Genomic DNA, 20,333 nt, shown 5'->3' on the forward strand with positions numbered 1-20,333 from the left:
GTCTGAGTAAGGTGCAGGCCTCTGCGGCTGAGAAGTGTTGCAGCTCTTAATGGTGGGCTATTCTCTCCAGGGTTGCAGCAGACCCCAGGAGCTCATCATCAAATCCTTCTTTCAGGGTTGTTGTGTTGTGAATTCCAAGAATGAAATCCGCAGACCAGGATGAGTTAGTGTAAGAGTAGGATTTGTTGAAGAATAGAAACAGGAAGAGAACTCAAGAGCAGTTTTTTCCCCCCTTGAGTGTGCTAGTCTAGGGGTTTATATAGCACTTGAGTCACTGCTATTGGTCTCAACTTAAGCTAATTCGGGTTTGGAAAATTATTAATGCTATGGGTCAATTCTTGAATCCCAACTTTCATTCAGGTCTGCCCCACTTCCATTTTTTACACTCAGGAAGGGGGAGGTTGAGGTCCTGATGATCTGTTTGCAGGCCCTGGCTATAGAGGTGCAAGGAGTGGGCTTCTCCAGGAGTGGTACCATGCCCAGGCCTAGTCACCGAAGGGTGACAAGTCAGTGTACCTTGGTTCCCAGTGCCTCAGGATCACCATACCTGCCTGGCAGGTTCCACATGAGCACAAGTGGTACTTGCTGCCTGTGTTCCAACCCACCAAGGTTGCCACTCTGCTGCTTCATGACTCTGGGGCTGCTTCCTCGCTTGGATCAGAAGGCCGGATACATGCTTAGCAGCCTGAGAGCCATGTGGCTTAGATGGAGGGAAGACTGGTGCAGGGGCAGCTTTTCTAGGGAAAATCAAATGCCTGTTTTGACCAAGTAAAATTTGAGACGCCTACCAGACATTCAAATGGAGGTGCCAAAGATGCAATTAAATGTATGAACTTGGAACTCAGGGGGTAGGTTAGAGATATCCAAAATACCAATGTATCCTTCATGCACATATAGATGTGATTTCAAACCATGGGCCTGGAGGTTATAGGCTAAGAATAAATATATGTTGAAAAGAGGAGAGGGCCAATTGTTAATCCTGGAGCATCCCAATATTTGGCAACAAAGTCAAGAAGAGGAAGACCAAAGCCAGTAAGGAGGAAGAAACTCTGGAGCTCATGGTCTCATAGCTAAGTGATGAAGTGTTTCAGAAATGAGGGTTATTAATGACACAGTTTCATTATCTCTGGAAAGTAACCAAACTTATCTTTTCTGCCTGATTACAGCTTCACTATTTTTCCCAACTTTGTTTAGAATATTGCTCTGTCAAAATGTAGTTTAACTAAACTGTTCTCTTTGGAGTGCTCCTATGTTCTTAAAGCAACACTAGTTCCTTTTTTTAAATTTCTTTTTTTAGTTGTACATAACACAATACCTTCATTTATTTATTTATGTGTTGCTGAGGGTGGAACCCAGTGCCTCACACATGCAAGGCAAGCACTCTACCGCTGAGCCACAACCCCAGCCCCAACTAGTTCTAAATAAATGCTGCTGTTGTCACATTTAAAATATATTTATGGGGTATTTATATGTGCATAGATCTTATTCTGTCTTTAATTAATCTTATTCTGATCTTATTCTGTAGCTTACTCTCTTACAGGGGAGATCAAGCACATGCTTAAATGACCCTGAAATAAAATAACTCTTAATAAAAATAATTTTAATCAGAAGCACTGACAAATTCCTGTAGAAGTTCAGAGGAGGGAGATATTTCTAGAACAAAATATCAAAGAAATTTTTCTGGAAGAGGTTTTCATTTGTTGATTTGAACATTAGGTGAGACCCAGCTGACTATATGAGTAGAGTTATAGAGATTGAATTCTAAGGCATTGGGGGGAAAAGTGAGTATTCCATCTGCTTGAACCATAGGATACAGGAAGAGAAACAGAATAACAGTGGGAAAGAGACCAAGTCCAGATTCCAAAAACATTGAATGGAAAGCTTTATTTAGAAAGCAGTTGGGGGTTATGGAAGGCTTTAAAGCAGAGGAGTAATTGCTTTATACGGTCTTTAAAAAAAGAATTTTGGCAACTACATAGAATGAATTGAGGGGATAAGGGGGATTGGAAAGTTAGACCAACTGGGAGGCTATTCTAATATTTTTAACATTTCATCAAAGACAAGTTTAAAGAAACAGAATGTATATGGGTGTATTTTTTTATTTCTTTTTTTGAAGATCTGACTTCTCTACCAGGGAAGGGATTTCAGCCTTGAAGCCCTGCAGTGAGCGACGCTAGGGCACACACTTAGGGAGACTTGTTTGATACATTAGAGTTAGCTGAGGCAGCTCAGGAAGACTTGTTTCAGGATGCATGGGCACCCTGCCTCTCAGTCCCAGAGATATGACTGTGTCCAGAGAGCCTCAAGTGGAGCTTGGTCTTGGATTTCAGCAGAGCTGGGCAGCTGATGAAATTGGTTGGGGCATCCCTGCCTTCCCTGATGAGAGCCCTGTTCTTGCTTATTAAGTCTCAGGGTTTGTGTGGCTGCTGTGCTGATTATTCTCTGACCATCTCTGCTTAGAACATTAGACATTGGTCTAGGGCCATGTTTGTAAAGTTCCAGATCAGAATGTAATACGTGGATTCTTCCCTGCTCCAAGCAATGCCTCATGTACTCCAACATTGCTGAAACATTTTCTAGAGTTGGAGAGTTACCATGGTTCAGGACTCATGGCTGGTCAAGCTAAAGAAATGAAGAAGACCAATTTCGCTTTCCATTTCTCGGCCTTTCTTTTGGAAACGATAACCCATGTTCCCTCCAAGTCTTCCACACCTGGTGTGGATCTTTTCCATGCAGAGCATCTCATGTTTAAGATTCTCCCTCACTTTTCTAGCCACATCAAAACTTAGAAACTTATCTGTTCTGAGTTCATTGTCTTCTAGTCCTTTTCTCTTACAGCTATGATTTTTAGATTGTGTTTGCCTTTAACTGGGGCATTTTAGGAGACAATTCCTTAACTAAGAGGATGGTGGTTAGACAAGGAATGCCACCCTTTTTGGGGGGATTTGTTGTGGAGGCATTTGAACTATTACACATCATGCCATGTTGGTGGCATTTAACTTGCCTGAAGTGGAGCAGATCATATCTGGGCATAATGACCCTAATGGGTTTCTTTTTGACAGTTTGATTCTAATTCAGTGGGAGATGATTCCTTCTTTCCTGTTCACAAATGTGAATGAATACATAGAGTCACAGAGTGTTATGAAGATATTTGTGAATGAATGTTTAATCATCTAATTCGTGCATTTATTCTTGGCAAGGGTGGGGGCACTGTGTGGCCAAGTCACCTGGTTTCTCAGGGATTTTGAGGGGATTAGGAAGGTATTGTCTGGATCACCAGAGCTGATGGCCACAAGAGTGAAGTAGACTGGTCCAATTCTGGCCTATCTGAATCCACATCTTCAGCTGAAACCAGTGTGACTACAGCAACAGGAGTGAAAGATCCCAGGACCTTTTTTTTTTTTTTTTTCAATTCATGTTAATCATTGACTCTAGTTTGTTCAGGTTCTCTTCTCCTTCTTAACTTGGTTCCATCCTGGATTCAATACCTTTAGGTCTCTAGAGAGTTTTGACAACCCTTTTGCTAGAATATTTATTCTATTTGTATACTTTAAAATTTAATTTTATGTCATACATTAGAAGTGAAGAAAATAACATTTGAAGGAGTCTTTTGGTAAACATTAATATTTAATTGGTGTGATTTAGTGATCCAGAGTTGCAGATCATGGTTTCTTACCATATTCTATCACATATTTTGAGTATTTGCCAAAATATTTTATTTCTGGCTGGGCCTTCTGGTGCATGCCTGTAATTCCAGTGACTCAGGAGGCTGAAGTGGGAGGATTGCAAGTTCAAGGCCAGCCGAGGTGATTCAGTGAGACACTATTTTAGAAGAAAGAGTAAAAAGGGCTTGTACCACATTGGTAGAGAGCTCCTGGGTTCTATCTTCAGTACCATAAAAAAATTCTGTTAACTTTTCAAAAACTGAGATTTTTTTTCCTGTACTATTTTAAGATCATAAATCCTGTACATTTCCATTTTTCATTATGTCATTATTTCTTCTAGTTCCTGAAACTGCTCCATTCATTAAGAATATTGAAAGTTCAAGTCCGGATACTGTGGAAGTCAGCTGGGTTCCACCCCAATTCCCAGGTGGACCTATTTTGGGTTATAACTTAAGGTTGATCAGCAAAAACCAAAAACTAGATTCAGGAACACAGAGAACCAGTTTCCAGTTTTACTCTACTTTACCAAATACCACCTACAGGTAAGACTTCAGTGGACTGATGCAAGGGAAAATGTAGGCAACATGGCTGCAAGCATAATTATTTTTTTAAAATAACTAACATAGTTTAAATATATTTTGAGAAGTGTCACTGACTCCATGCTGTTGGGTTCCAGTCTTGGAACTTCTATGCTTATACGATCACATAATCCTCAGCAAAAATATTTTCAAGTGCTTCTATTTTATTTAGAGGATCCATATAAGTTTAAGCTAATAAAAACATCATAAATACCACAAATGACATTTCTTCATTAGATCCAACATGAACAAAGTAAGGAGGAAAAATTCCGGTAATGTATTTTCATTTACCATTGGGGATTATTTTGTCATTGTTAGCTTCTGTGGTATTTACTAAGGGATCTTTAAATTAGAGGAGGAATGGGGGTTATGCAGATAGTAGAGTTCAGCTTTGACCTCAATGACCCTGAACTCTTCTGTGGGAAATGCAAACAAGGATGTGATTGATGGTCATTTTAGTGCTGAGCAGTGACACTAAGTAACTAGATATATGCATTGCCACACAGTCCTTTAAATAGAAATGTTATTGCTTCTTCTATTTTTATCTCATGTTCACACCATGCCATGTGAAACACATCTCTCCAAATTGTTTTTGGAATAGGTTTTCTATTGCAGCAGTAAATGAAGTTGGTGAAGGGCCAGAAGCAGAATCTAGTATTACCACATCATCCCTAGCAGGTATGGCCCAGGGTCGCACTTTTGTTACATAGAAGTGAAAGGTGACAAAGGTAGGTTCAGAATTCAGTGGTATTGAGTCATCTGGTAGACCTCAAGATGCCTCCTCTTCTGCCCAAATGTATGTCAATTTTGGGTACTTTAAACTTTTGATTTTAAGTGGTTAAGTACTTGACAAATAGAATTAAGTGGTTAAATTGGAAGTTTTCATGTTAGAAGTTAAGAACTTAAAAAACAGAATTTAAAATTTTAAGAATAAAAAAAAGTCTCAAATGCTTAGTTTCAATTGAAATCACAAGGATTGTGAGTTATTTTTATACACCTAAGGGATGCATATAGCCTTATTTCCTTACTCCCTACATTATGTGCTGTTATTGGAGTCCTATCAGACATCTTATTTCTGCAGTCTCCATAAGTTTTTAATTATATCTGGAGTTTGATAATTTATATTTTGCCATTTTGAATATTTAATCTACCAAATCATCTTTTCTATTGTTTTGCAGCAACAAAATAAAAGGATAGCTTTTTGGCTTTAATATTTTAACCATGGCCCTGAGTGGTTAAATTCTTACTGTATTATGCCTATATGAGCAAAATAATAAATGAAAATGCTTTCTAAGAAGCATTAGACATTTGGGGCCAGTATTAGTAAAAGGGTTTGGAACAACAGTCTAGGACTTATAATTCTAGGAGTCTGCTGTTTTCACCAGAACTCCATTTGTTGACTTGACTGCCCCTTACCCTCATCTGCACATGCCTATGCCAGAGGGTATTGAATGTCATCTATCACCAGCCTTTAGTTTTTTTTGGCTGTTCCTAGACTCTAGGAAAGGAGAGGTATTTTTGTTATGCAAGAAGCATGTCCAAAGGGCATGTTAAATATAGATCTGTGTTAAGGTTGTTATGTGATTATTGCAATACATCATTAATTGGCCTAAAAGTGTTCATCAGCCATGGACCCTGCGTTGGTCTCTCTTGCCTCAAAGGGAGGGATATTGAAGACAACATAGATACAACCAATGTCTGTCTGTGTGTGTGTGTGTGTGTGTGTGTGTGTGTGTGTGTGTTATGCACCAACCTGTTTTGGCTGTGAATGGACTACTTCTGCCAACCAATGCTCCTGTCTTGGGACAGTGAGTGGAGCTCCTGTTGGGGCAAGGATGTTGGGAATGGTAATACCTCATGTGATATAATTTTGGGGGTACTTCAGGACACACACACACAAGACCTGCTTGGCTGCCACAGTGCTTCTTACCTCTAACCATGGAATAATGTGGATTATACCATAAATGAAATGCCCCAGTGCCTTCAGAGAATATTTGGGCTCTTTTAAGCATGATTTCCCTTTGCTTTGAATGGTAGTGTTGATTTTATATATATATATATATATATATATATATATATATATATATATATATATATGTTAGTGTGCATTTATTTGGTCTGTTTACCTAAAAATTATATTGCTTTTCAGTTCAAGAAGAGGAACAGTGGCTCTTTTTATCCAGAAAAACTTCTCTAAGAAAGAGATCTTTAAAGCACTTAGTAGATGAAGCACATTGCCTTTGGTCAGATGCTATACACCATAATATTACAGGTCAGTATCAGAAAGAAATGTTTCCTTAAGGTGAAAAGAAATACTTGAAATTTCTAGAGGAAATGCTTCTAGAATGGAGGAATATTAAAAATGTATTTTTGGGTCTGGAGGAGCACTCAGTGATAGAACATGTGCTTAGCATGAAGGAGCCCGGGCGTCTTTCTCCAGTACCCAAACCCAAAACAACACCACAAACAAACATAATAAAAAACAAAATACAAAAAATAAAATAAAACAAAAAAAACCCATTTTTAATTTTTTTAGTATATACTCTTCTAAGTTCTTATAATCTATTCTATACACATAAGAATAATTTACAATAACATTTTCTTCTAAAATAGAATCTGATTACTTTATTAAACATTAAAGAAATAAATATCATGTAAACTCTTTTTTTTTTGTCCTGGTTGTTATGTAATAATGTGCATGTATTTGTGTGGCTCTTTTAGGAATATCAGTTAATGTCCACCAGCAAGTTGTTTATTTCTCTGAAGGAGCTCTCATTTGGGTGAAGGAAGCTGCCAACATGTCTGATGTGTCTGACCTGAGAATTTTTTTTAGAGGTTCAGGATTAATTTCTTCCATCTCTATAGACTGGCTCTACCAGAGAATATATTTCATCATGGATGGACTGGTAAGTCTCAGAATTTAAAGTGAATAACGTAGATATATACTGATACACATATCTTGGTATATTTAAAAGTAAACACAATTCCCTCATCCAATGCATACTCATTTGGTACTTACTTAGGACATTAAAGTAGCAATCAATCCTAAATCTGGTCTGCAAGAGTATCTAACCTTTACCTAGTACTAGTCATGCCATACTAATAGAACATTTTAATTTATGATTTTCCAGAGTTGTGAGTTAATACTAATGATAATTTATCCATGATAAGATAGTGGCAGTACTGGTAATTATCATTAGATAAAACTATCCATCAGGATCAAAGTCAGTTGGAGGCATTTTTAATTATATTATAACCCAGGGCAACTGTAGTAGGCCTCTGAAAATAAGTAGTACTAAAGCATTAGAGAAGATATAATCTTGATGTGCTTCAAGTTATATTTCTTTGGAAGGTACAGGCTTGTCACAACAAGCCAAGAATATCACTATGCCTGGAAGCACATAAGCTTGGATATGGTTTACACCTTAAAAATAGTTTGGTGTCTCACAAGCCTGGAAAATAGGTACTTGTATTTCACTGTTACCAATAGAATATGAACTCATTAGGATATAAGATATAGAACTGGATTTTAAGGGCTTCTTTTATTTTCTATGCTTGCACAATTCCAAGCATAGAACAGGGACTCAGAAAATACTTGTTGGCCAGATTGAGCACAGACAGACATTAATCCTACTGATATATTTTTGGTTCTATAGGTATGTGTCTGTGATTTAGAAAACTGCTCAAACTTTGAGGAAATTACTCCACCATCTATTATTGCACCTCAAAAAATTGTGGCTGACTCCTACAATGGGTAAGGTTTAGTCTTATAAATATGATTTTTTTTTATCCATTGGCAAAAATCTTCATGGATCTTACTTGGTAATGGAATACTGCTCTATGGCACTAGGTGAGCCAGTCTACACATCTTATTTTAGATAAGTTTGATTACATTTCCAGGTAAATTTTTCATTTATAGATCCAGGAGAACATTTCTTTCAAACTTTATTGACTCCTCTTCAAGTTCTGAAATATGGGTATATGTAAAGACCTTTGGTCTGGGGCTCAGAGTCCTGGGTTGTAATTCTTGATTTCTGTTTTAGTCAGTTTTTTTTTTTTCTGATGCTGTGACTAAAAGATCTGATCAGAACAATTTTAGAGGAGGAAAGTTTTATTTGGGGCCTCACAGTTTCAGAGGTCTCAATCCATAGACAGTAGGCTCCATTCCTTGGGGCTCAAGGTGAAGCTGAACATCATGGCTGAGAAGTGTAACAGAGGGAACCAGCTCACATGATGATCAGGAAGCAGAGAGGTCTTCACTTGGCAGTTACAGATACCCCCAAACCACACCCCAATTCCCACCTCTCCAGCCAATTACCACTCAGTTAATCCCTATTAGGGGATTAATTCACTGATCGGGTCAAGACTCTTATAACCCCATCCTCTAAACTTTCTTGCATTGTCTCACACGTGAGCTTTTGGGGAATATCTCACATCCAAACCATAACAATTTGTCTATGATGGGACTCAGTATCTCATTGTATTCACTGTGAATGTATTTTGTGAACTCCAAATGAACACAAGTGTGAAAAATGAAAACACAGATTGTTATTTTGGGGTTATTTTTTCTTAAGTATATCCAGATAACCAGATTAGTAACTAATAAGCCAGGTAAATGTGGATATGATTAAACATTATTTTTTTTCTGTGGGAATAAAATTGTTTTCATTTTGAATGAAAAAAAATATAGCCCATAACATATATTTTACACAAACTAAAATTTTTTGAAAAAGATTGTTTGGGCTGGGAATATAGCTCAGTTGGCAGAGTGCTTGCCTTGTATGCACAAGGCCCTGGGTTCAATCCCCAGCACCACAATAAAAAAAGGATTGATTATTATTGCTTTAACATCAAACTTTTCTATTCATATTCTCTTAAGATTTATTAAAGATTCATTTTTGATTTTAGGTTTGAATGAATCACTGAATTTTAAAGAGTATTTTAAAAAACACTGTGATATAGGGCAAGTTCTTTGAACTCTCTAGATCTTATTTTTCTCATTTGTAAAAGTTTAAAAACCTATGAAATCTAACATTGTTGGCAGTTACACAAAATGTTTCATTCTGAGGATAATGAACTTCACCAAGTCAATTCTTTTTTTTTTTTTTTCATTTTTTAATTTTTTTTTTATTGGTCGTTCATAACATTACATAGTTCTTAATACATCATATTACACGGTTGATTCACGTGGATTATGAACTCCCGCTTTTACCCCGTATACAAATTGCTGTATCACATCAGTTTCCCTTCCATTGATTGACATATTGCCTTTCTAGTGTCTGATGTATTCTGCTGTCTGTCCTATTCTCTACTATCCCCCCTCCCCTCCCCTCCCCTCCCCTCCCCTTTTCTCTCTCTACCTCTTCTACTGTAAATCATTTCTTCCATTTGTATTATCTTGTCTTGCCCCTCCTTTCCTCTTATATGACATTTTGTATAACCCTGAGGATCGCCTTCCATTTCCATGCAATTTCCCTTCTCACTCCCTTTCCCTCCCACCTCTCATCCCTATTTAATGTAAATCTTCTTCTCAAGCTCTTCGTCCCTGCCCTGTCCTTGTTTACTCCCCTTATATCAAAGGAGTCATTTGGTACTTGTTTTTTAAAGATTGACTAGCTTCACTTAGCATAATCTGCTCTAATGCCATCCATTTCCCTCCAAATTCTATGATTTTGTCATTTTTTAATGCAGAGTAATACTCCATAGTATATAAATGCCACATTTTTTTTATCCATTCATCTATTGAAGGGCATCTAGGCTGGTTCCACAGTCTTGCTATCGTGAATTGAGCTGCTATGAACATCGTGTAGCAGTGTCCCTGTAGCATGCTCTTGTTAGGGCTTTAGGGAATAGACCGAGAAGGGGAATAGCTGGGTCAAATGGTGGTTCCATTCCCAGCTTTCCAAGAAATCTCCATACTGCTTTCCAAATTGGCTGCACCAATTTGCAGTCCCACCAGCAATGAACAAGAGTGCCCTTTTCCCCACATCCTCTCCAGCACTTGTTGTTGTTTGACTTCATAATGGCTGCCAATCTTACTGGAGTGAGATGGTATCTTAGGGTGGTTTTGATTTGCATTTCTCTGACTGCTAGCGATGGTGAGCATTTTTTCATGTACTTATTGATTGATTGTATGTCCTCCTCTGAGAAATGTCTGTTCAGGTCCTTGGCCCATTTGTTGATTGGGTTATTTGTTATCTTATTGTCTATTTTTTTTGAGTTCTTTGTATACTCTGGATATTAGGGCTCTATCTGAAGTGTGAGGAGTAAAGATTTGTTCCCAGGATGTAGGCTCCCTGTTTACCTCTCTTATTGTTTCTTTTGCTGAGAAAAAACTTTTTAGTTTGAGTAAGTCCCATTTGTTGATTCTATTTGTTAACTCTTGCGCTATGGGTGTCCTATTGAGGAATTTGGAGCCGGATCCCACAGCGTGTAGGTCATAACCAACTTTTTCTTCTATCAGATGCCATGTCTCTGATTTAATATGAAGCTCCTTGATCCATTTTGAGTTAACTTTTGTGCACGGCGAGAGATAGGGATTCAGATTCATTTTGGTGCAAATGGATTTCCAGTTTTCCCAGCACCATTTGTTGAAGATGCTATCCTTCCTCCATTGCATGCTTTTAGCCCCTTTATCAAATATAAGATAGTTGTAGTTTTGTGGATTGGTTACTGTGTCCTGTATTCTGTACCATTGGTCCACCCGCCTGTTTTGGTACCAGTACCATGCTGTTTTTGTTACTATTGCTCTGTAGTATAGTTTGAAGTCTGGTATCGCTATACCACCTGATTCACACTTCCTGCTTAGTATTGTTTTTGCTATTCTGGGTCTTTTATTATTCCATATGAATTTCATGATTCTTTTATCTATTTCTACAAGATATGCCGTTGGGATTTTGATTGGCATTGCATTGAACTTATATAGGACTTTTGGTAATATCGCCATTTTGATGATGTTAGTTCTGCCTATCCATGAGCAGGGTATATTTTTCCATCTTCTAAGGTCTTCTTCTATGTCTTTCTTTAGGGTTCTGTAATTTTCATTGTATAAATCTTTCACCTCTTTTGTTAGGTTGATTCCCAAGTATTTTATTTTTGGGGGGGATATTGTGAATGGAGTAGTTGTCCTCATTTCCGTTTCAGAGGATTTGTCGCTGATATACAGGAATGCCTTTGATTTATGCGTGTTGATCTTATATCCTGCCACTTTGCTGAATTCATTTATTAGCTCTAATAGCTTCTTTGTGGACCCTTTTGGGTCTGCTAGGTATAGAATCATATCATCTGCAAATAGTGATAATTTAAGTTCTTCTTTTCCTATTTTTATGCCTTTAATTTCTTTCATCTGTCTAATTGCTCTGGCCAGTGTTTCGAGGACTATGTTGAACAGAAGTGGTGAGAGAGGGCATCCCTGTCTTGTACCAGATCTTAGAGGGAATGCCTTCAATTTTTCTCCATTCAGAATGATGCTGGCCTGTGGCTTATCATAGATTGCTTTTACAATGTTGAGGTATGATCCAGTTATCCCTAATTTTTCTAGAGTTTTGAACATAAAGGGATGCTGTACTTTGTCGAATGCTTTTTCTGCATCTATCGAGATGATCATATGGTTCTTATTTTTAAGTCTATTGATGTAGTGGATAACATTTATTGATTTCCGTATATTGAACCAACCTTGCATACCAGGGATGAATCCTACTTGATCATGGTGTATAATTTTTTTGATATGTATTTGAATCCGATTCGCCAGAATTTTATTGAGGATTTTTGCATCAAGGTTCATTAGAGATATTGGTCTGTAGTTTTCTTTCTTTGAAGTGTCTTTGTCTGGTTTCGGAATCAGGGTGATGTTGGCCTCGTAGAACGAATTTGGAAGTTCTCCCTCTTTTTCTATTTCCTGAAATAGCTTGAAAAGTATTGGTGTTAGTTCCTCTTTAAAGGTTTTGTAAAACTCTGCTGTATACCCATCCGGTCCTGGGCTTTTCTTAGTTGGTAGTCTTTTGATGGTTTCTTCTATTTCCTCTATTGTTATTGGTCTGTTTAGGTTGTCTATGTCCTCCTGACTCAATCTGGGCAGATCATAAGACTTAAGGAATTTATCTATGCCTTCACTATCTTCTATTTTATTGGAGTATAAGGATTCAAAATAATTTCTGATTATCATCTGTATTTCTGAAGTGTCTGTTGTGATATTGCCTTTTTCATCCCGTATGCTAGTAATTTGTGTTCTCTCTCTTCTTCTCTTCGTTAGCATGACTAAGGGTCTGTCAATTTTATTTATTTTTTCAAAAAACCAACTTTTAGTTTTGTCGATTTTTTCAATTGTTTCTTTTGTTTCAATTTCATTAATTTCAGCTCTGATTTTAATTATTTCTTGCCTTCTACTTCTTTTGCTGTTGTTTTGCTCTTCTTTTTCTAGGATTTTGAGATGAAGTATGAGATCATTTATTTGTTGGTTTTTTCTTTTTTTGAGGAATGAACTCCAAGCAATGAATTTTCCTCTTAGAACTGCTTTCAATGTGTCCCATAGATTCCGATATGTTGTGTCTGTGTTTTCATTTGACTCTAGGAATTTTTTAATTTCCTCCTTAATGTCTTCTAGAACCCATTGATCATTAAGCAACCTATTGTTCATTCTCCAGGTGATGCTTGATTTTTCCTTCCTTCTTTTATCATTGATTTTCAGTTTCATTCCATTATGATCAGATAAGATGCATGGTATTATCTCTACCCCTTTATATTGTCTAAGAGTTGCCCTGTGACATAATATATGGTCTATTTTTGAGAAGGTTCCATGTGCTGCTGAGAAAAAAGTGTAATTACTTGATGTTGGGTGGTATAGTCTATATATGTCAATTAAGTCTAGGTTATTAATTATGTTATTGAGTTCTATAGTTTCCTTATTTAACTTTTGTTTGGAAGATCTGTCCAGTGGTGAGAGAGGTGTATTAAAGTCTCCCATGATTATTGTATGGTGGTCTATTAGACTCTTGAACTTGAGAAGCGTTTGCTTGATGAACATAGCAGCACCGTTGTTTGGGGCATATATATTTATGATTGTTATGTCTTGTTGGTGTATGGTTCCCTTGAGCAGTATGAAGTGTCCTTCTTTATCCCTTTTGATTAACTTTGGCTTGAAATCTATTTTATTAGATATGAGTATGGACACTCCTGCTTGTTTCCGCGGTCCATATGAGTGGTATGATTTTTCCCACCCTTTCACCTTCAGTCTATGAATATCTTTTCCTATCAGATGTGTCTCCTGTAGGCAGCATATTGTTGGGTCTTGTTTTGTGATCCATTCTACTAGCCTGTGTCTCTTAATTGGTGAGTTTAAGCCATTAACATTTAAGGTTATTATTGAGATATGATTTGTTCTTCCAGCCATATTTGTTTATTGATGTTACTAAACCTGATTTGTTATCCTCTTTGACTACTTTCCCCCCTTTACTGTCCTACCTCCCATTGTTGGTTTTCAATGTTATTTTCCATTTCTTCTTCCTGTAATATTTTGCCAATGATTTTTTGAAGAGATGGTTTTCTAGCTGCGAATTCTTTTAACTTTTGTTTATCATGGAAGGTTTTAAATTCATCTTCTATCCTGAAGCTTAATTTCGCCGGATATACGATTCTTGGTTGGAACCCATTTTCTTTCAGTGTTTGAAATATGTTATTCCAGGATCTTCTAGCTTTCAGAGTCTGTGTTGAGAGATCAGCTGTTATCCTGATTGGTTTACCCCTAAATGTAATCTGCTTTCTTTCTCTTGCAGCTTTTAAAATTCTCTCCTTATTCTGTATGTTGGACATCTTCATTATAATGTGTCTAGGTGTGGATCTCTTATGATTTTGCACCATCGGCGTCTTGTAGGCTTCTAGGATTTGGGATTCTGTCACATTCTTCATGTCTGGGAAGTTTTCTTGTATTATTTCACTGAATAGATTGCTTAATCCTTTGGTTTGGAGCTCTGTGCCTTCCTGTATCCCAATGACTCTTAAGTTTGGTCTTTTGATATTATCCCATAGCTCTTGAATGTTCTGCTCATGGTTTCTTAGTAGACTTGCTGAGCTATCTATGTTCTTTTCAAGTTGAAATACTCTGTCTTCATTGTCTGATGTTCTATCTTCTAAGTGATCCACTCTGCTGGTAGTATTCTCAATTGAATTTTTAAGTTGGTTTATTGTTTCCTGCATTTCTAGTATTTCTATTTGTTTGTTTTTTATTACCTCTATCTCCCTGTGAAATTGATCTTTTACTTCCTGGATTTGTTTGTCAATGTGATCTTTCATTGTCTGATTTTGCTGTCTCATGTCTTCCTTGAGACTCCAGATCATCTGAAGCATATATATCCTGAACTCTTTATCTGATATTCCATCTGTTGCAGCTATTACCTCTTCTAAAGTTGAGTTGACCTGCATTGCTTGTGATCCTTTCTTTCCTTGTCTTTTCATACTGCACGCGCTTCTTTCTGCTTGGTGCAACTGTTGTGTTTTTGAAATTTACTAGCCTGAAATCACCTCTTCCGTAACTGAATGAGCTGTGATCAGTAGAACATGGGGATGATTACATCATCTCTTTGAAATGGCGGCTGCTGTCCTCCTCTGTGGTCCGACCAGTGTCTGGAACCAAACTGGACCGCTTCTCTCCTCTGTCTCAAAGCTGAAACTCAGCCCTAAGCGCTGCCAAAGTCCTAGCGCCAAACCGCTAGAGGCCGTTCACAGACTCAGGCCTGCGGGGCCCAGTCCAGCCGCCTCCGTGGCTGGCGGGATTGTGTCCCTGCTCCGCGTTGCTCCAGACCGGCTGGAGGGGGGTGGGGTGGTAGGAGTGTGGATCCTAACGCTGAACCACCAGAGGCAGTTCGCAGACTCAGCCCTGCAGGGCCCAGATCAGCCGCAGCCGTGACTGGCGGGATTGTGTCCCTGATCCGCGTTGCTTCGAACTGGCTGGAGGGGGGTGGGGTGGTAGGAGTGTGGATCCTAGCGCTGAACCGCCAGAGGCCGATCCCAGACTCAGCCCTGCAGGGCCCAGATCAGCCGCCGCCGTGACCGGCGGGATTGTGTCCCTGATCCGAGGTGCTCCGAACCGGCTGGAGGGGGGTGGGGTGGTAGGAGTGTGGATCCTAGCGCTGAACCACCTGAGGCCGATCCCAGACTCAGCCCTGCAGGGCCCAGATCAGCCGCCGCCGTGACCGGCGGGATTGTGTCCCTGATCCGAGGTGCTCCGAACCGGCTGGAGGGGGGTGGGGTGGTAGGAGTGTGGATCCTAGCGCTGAACCACCTGAGGCCGATCCCAGACTCAGCCCTGCAGGGCCCAGATCAGCCGCCGCCGTGACCGGCGGGATTGTGTCCCTGATCCGCGTTGCCGAGATTCAGTCGCCTGGGACAAACTGACCCCTCACACAGACTTACTAGTTATCGGCAGGTCTCCTTCCCGTGGAATATTGTTAGAAGATCTTCAGCAGGTCCCATGCAAGTGTATTAATGTGTCTCTCTGATCCTGTTACTGCGGAGGTATAGAAAATGCTGCTTGCTCGCCGGCCGCCATGTTGGATCCCCCCCCAAGTCAATTCTTAAATGCAATATATATTGGAAGCTCTTTTTTCCAATTAGGATAGAATTGATTTATGCTTAGATTTTGAAATGTGACTATAAATGATCATGATAGCTACAATTTATACAAATTTGTTTATACTTGTGTTTCTAAGTATATTACTTCCAATAATTCTGTTTATCCTTGTTCAACCCTATGAGGTAGGTACTTTTATGAAATAAAGGAAGTGAAGTACAAGTTGATTTAGTAATTGTCCAAGGTCACACAGCTATTTTGTGATGGAACCAATTTGGGGCCTTGTCTTCTCATCTCTTTATACCATATGAGAGAATTTCTGTAAAAATCAGCATGTAACTTTTAGCCATAATTTGTATTGAATCTTCTATAGGACACCTGATGTATGAAGCAGTTTTATCTCCTGGTATTAACAATATTTTTTTATGCTGTTATTTCTGTACCATTGAATTATTCCCTAGTTGAGTATGCACTTGTTATAAACCTTTGCCCATCTCCCCTCCCTGGTTCCCTTTGCCTCCTGCCTCTGCTTTTTCTCCTCCTACCTCTGTCCTATTTCTCCCACTCCCCAGCTCTTCCTTCCTTCTCTTTTCCTTCTGAAGTTGTGATCAGAGTTCAAGATCCACATTCTTTCCTGCTTCAATACAGGAATTGTTCATTTGGGGGGGGGGCAGGTATTCAGGGATTGAACTCAGGACACTCAACCACTGAGCCACATCCCCAGCCCTATTTTGTATTTTATTTATTCAGGGTTTCACTGAGTTGCTTAGTGTCTCACTGTTGCAGAGTCTGGCTTTGAATTTGTGATCCTCTAGCCTCAGCCTCCAGAGCCGCTAGGATTATAGGTGTGCACCACTGTTCCCAGTGGAATTGTTTTGTCTTTATTCCACAAATCTTTCCTCTTACCTACTCTAGAATTCCTCTAAATTTTTTTGGGGGGAAAATACCAGAAAGTTAAGAGCCATGCATTTGGCCTGCTATGAAGCTTCCCTTGAGAAAAAGAATGATCTCAAAAGGCAGTTTATATCTCAGGGTGTTACTCTATCATATCAATAAAGAATAGGAACAGGGGAATAAGAGCGAACTGAGCAATGACAAGGAAAATGGTCTTGACAGTTGTGATGGAGGTTGGAATGCTGCCAGTGCGCGGGGCTGTGATAAGAAGAATTTACCAAGCACAAGTGCACTTTCATTAGCCTCTGTCTTCATGGTCACAAATTCTAAATAAGTTATTTAGTGATTTTACGTTTTAGTGCCAATTTAGTGCCAATCAGTGATTTTACATTTTAGTTAAAATATTTGATGATCAGTGAAATATTTTGGTGGTGTGTTTTCTTTTTCATTATTGAAAGATAACCTGCCTGCTACCATGACGTTTGTCTCCAAATTGTGTGTTTTCTTTAAAGTTTTGCTTTCTTCCATTTATCATTTACAATGTATAAAAAATTAACTGATAATTACACTTAATTCACACAAAAATTTTGTGTATTTTGGAGGAAAATGTTTTATAGTAAATAACATATTTATCCATGTAATTTTTATATAACATGCTCTCCTTTGAAGGATCTTTTCTGTTCTTCAATTTCATGATACCTTAAAAAAACACTTATAATAATTTAAAAGATGAAGTATTACAAGTAATGCTGAAATTTTGCAAACTTAAATGAATAGAGCATATCTTTAGAAATGACCTTTACCCTTTTGTACCTCTGGGGCTCTGTACTTAGTGATTCCAGAGATGCATGATTCTGATTGTACAAAAGGTTAAAGCAATTAGCTGAGGAGGTTGCTTGTCACCTTGCACTGAATCACACCAGCCTCTTTGTTCCCATGTCAGGTATGTCTTTTATCTCCTGAGAGATGGCCTTTACAGAGTTGACCTCCCTGAGCCACCTGGCAGGGATGCTAAAGCTGTGCACATCGTGGCGAGTAGTACCTTGAAAGACTTTGCCGTCAAGCCACAGTCCAAGAGAATCATTTACTTCAATGACACTGCCCAAGTCTTCATGTCAACATTTCTGGATGGCTCGGCTTCCCATCTTGTCCTACCTCAGGTCCCCTTTGATGATGTGAAGAGCTTTGCTTGTGAAAACAATGACTTCCTTGTCACTGATGGCAAGGCCATTTTCCAACAGGACACACTCTCTTTTAATGAGTTCATTGTGGGATGTGACCTAAGTCATATAGAAGAATTTGGGTTTGGTAACTTGGTTATCTTTGGCTCTTCCGCGCAGCCGCACCCTCTACCAGGCCGTCCGCAGGAGATCTCTGTGTTATTTGGCTCTCACCAAGCCCTTGTTCAATGGAAGCCTCCTGCCCTCGCCATAGGAGCCAGTGAGTACACTGTCCACTGGGTGGCTACTGGCCTTATTGGAAGGAGAGGAGGCTTGAATTGCTTGGGATTCAATTTTGAGAGCCCACATATTGTTAGTCACTGCTACTTAGTTAAGAAAAGGTGATTGTACATTTGTTCTGCATTTATTACTTTTCCAATAGGATGATCTCTATAATTCCCAGGTGGATCCTAACAGAACAATTTGGCCATTTATTGACCATCTACTAGGAGCTAGACTCTGACGCCCTGGTCAGAGTGAATTTACTAGCCAAGAGGATAGAAGACTGAGGTTGAGATCTTGCAAAAATTTGAGCAAGTCTCTGAAACTCTTTGAACTTGTAGCATGTGGGTAAACAGGAAAGCTCTTGAGCTAGTCTGATTCAAATCCTGATCTTTCTAGCAGAATGACTCTGGGCAATTACTTAACCACTTTGTGACTTGGTTTCTATAACTAGAAAATGAGACTTTTAATGATATCTTTTAATGGGACTGCCAGACAGATTAAATTAAGAGACAGAAGGAGAACACTTAGAACTGTATCTAGCACAGAGTTCAGCAAACTTTTTACTAAAGGAAGAGCCAGATGGTAAGTAATTTGAGCTTTGTGGGTCAGGTGGTCTCTGTCACAGTTACTCAGCTATTCCTGTGATGTGAAAACAGTCATAGATATTATGTAAAGAAATAACTGAGGCTATGTTTTTGTACAATTTTATTTACAGAAATGGGTAATGGGTTTGATTTGACCTATGGGCTATATAGTTTGCCAACCCTGGTCCACTAAGCAGTAAAACTTAGCAAACATTGGCTATGTTTTTACTTTAAGACAAAGTTAATTATTACTGTGTGCTGCATATCTCCAAAATGGTTGAGAATCAATGAGTAATTTCCCCCCATATTGATTGAGATTCTTGGAGGTATTCTGCAAACATAGAAATTATATTGAAGACTCATCAGTAGACATTTTTATTAACAGCCTGATTACATCTGGTAGTGTTATAGAGAATGCTTCTGCAATCCTACGAGGCCAACAATATAGCTCTGACTGAAGGACAGTTTTACTGGTGGGAATGATGGCCCCGTCTGTAGAGCAAAGTGAGTGGCATGGAAGGAACGAGCACTGTCCCAGTCTTTTTGTCATATTGATGTTGATGGTTAGATGAGTAATGGGCATTACTGCCCAATTATTCCTCATTCGAGATGAAGCAGTTGAGGAACTTATTGACAATTCTTGGTTTGCCCTTATTTTGTCATCCTGGTCAATGACATTGTTGAACTCTTTTTATTAGGCCCTTCTGCATGGCAGAACTGGACGTATGAGGTGAAAGTATCATCACAAGACCTTCATGAGATCACTCACATTTTCTCAAACATAAGTGGGACCATGCTCAATGTGCCCAGGCTGCAGAGTGCTACAAAATACAAGGTTTTTGTGAGAGCAAGTTCTCCCAAGGGATCAGGCCCCTGGTCAGAACCCTCGGTGGGTACTACCCTGGTGCCAGGTGAGAGTCTGTTTTGGATACAGGAAGTGATTCTGACAAAAAGAGTCTTAGCCCAAGAGTCCTTTAAAATTTTGTGCCCCTAATATGTTGAAATAAATTAGAATGAAGATGTGTCAACTCTTGAGGATTCACACACACTCACATACATACCTGAGATCAGGAAAGAAAGCAAAACAGTGTGAAATTTGTGCTTCTAGCTTGCTGTTTTAAACTTTACAAGATATATTTGAGGAAACAGAATAATTTTCTTTTTTCATGAGTTTCCTCTTTCTCATAGCTTACTAAGCCATACCATTTCTGAACTCTGAAGGTCTTTAAGGGAGAAGTTTAGGGGATGTCAATTATGTCAAATTCTATCTTCTTAGCTGAAAGAAATGGAAGGCTAACTGTATCACTTTTATTGCTGTTGTTATCACAATTACTTCTGGGCACTTGGAATGGAACCATTTAGATATAGCCACAGACCAAAACTCTGCCATGACCATGTCACTATCATAGAGGCAACATTGCCACACAAATTTATTCACATTCAATTTCAAATCTTTATGTAAAAATCAGAAGGTATGTTTAATATGATAGATAAATAATTCTATAAAGAATATAGAATTACTGATGTTCCTCCAAAGTATTTTTTAAAATACTGATAATTCTTTTACTTTATAAAAGAAATATTATAAGACATTTACCTTAGAA

At 38.7% G+C, this 20,333-nt stretch overlaps 1 protein-coding gene across 3 annotated transcripts in view; it reads left to right on the top strand.

Annotated features, from left to right (window-relative positions):
* The window catches only part of Ros1 (ROS proto-oncogene 1, receptor tyrosine kinase), a 129,584-nt gene that overhangs the window by 24,796 nt on the left and 84,455 nt on the right, over positions 1–20,333 (top strand). For 2 of the 3 annotated variants that reach the window (XM_077801670.1, XM_026394086.2), the window contains exons 8-14: positions 4,006–4,207; positions 4,845–4,921; positions 6,393–6,515; positions 6,965–7,149; positions 7,900–7,997; positions 17,644–18,140; positions 19,428–19,640. In XM_077801670.1, coding sequence (XP_077657796.1) covers positions 4,006–4,207; positions 4,845–4,921; positions 6,393–6,515; positions 6,965–7,149; positions 7,900–7,997; positions 17,644–18,140; positions 19,428–19,640 — 1,395 coding nt within the window. Of the gene's footprint in view, positions 1–4,005; positions 4,208–4,844; positions 4,922–6,392; positions 6,516–6,964; positions 7,150–7,899; positions 7,998–17,643; positions 18,142–19,386; positions 19,641–20,333 lie in introns of all 3 variants that reach the window. The other variant, XM_026394085.2, reaches the window with a different exon arrangement.

Source organism: Urocitellus parryii, chromosome 8, assembly GCF_045843805.1.
Source record: "Urocitellus parryii isolate mUroPar1 chromosome 8, mUroPar1.hap1, whole genome shotgun sequence".
In the NCBI taxonomy this organism is placed as follows: Eukaryota; Metazoa; Chordata; class Mammalia; order Rodentia; family Sciuridae; genus Urocitellus; species Urocitellus parryii.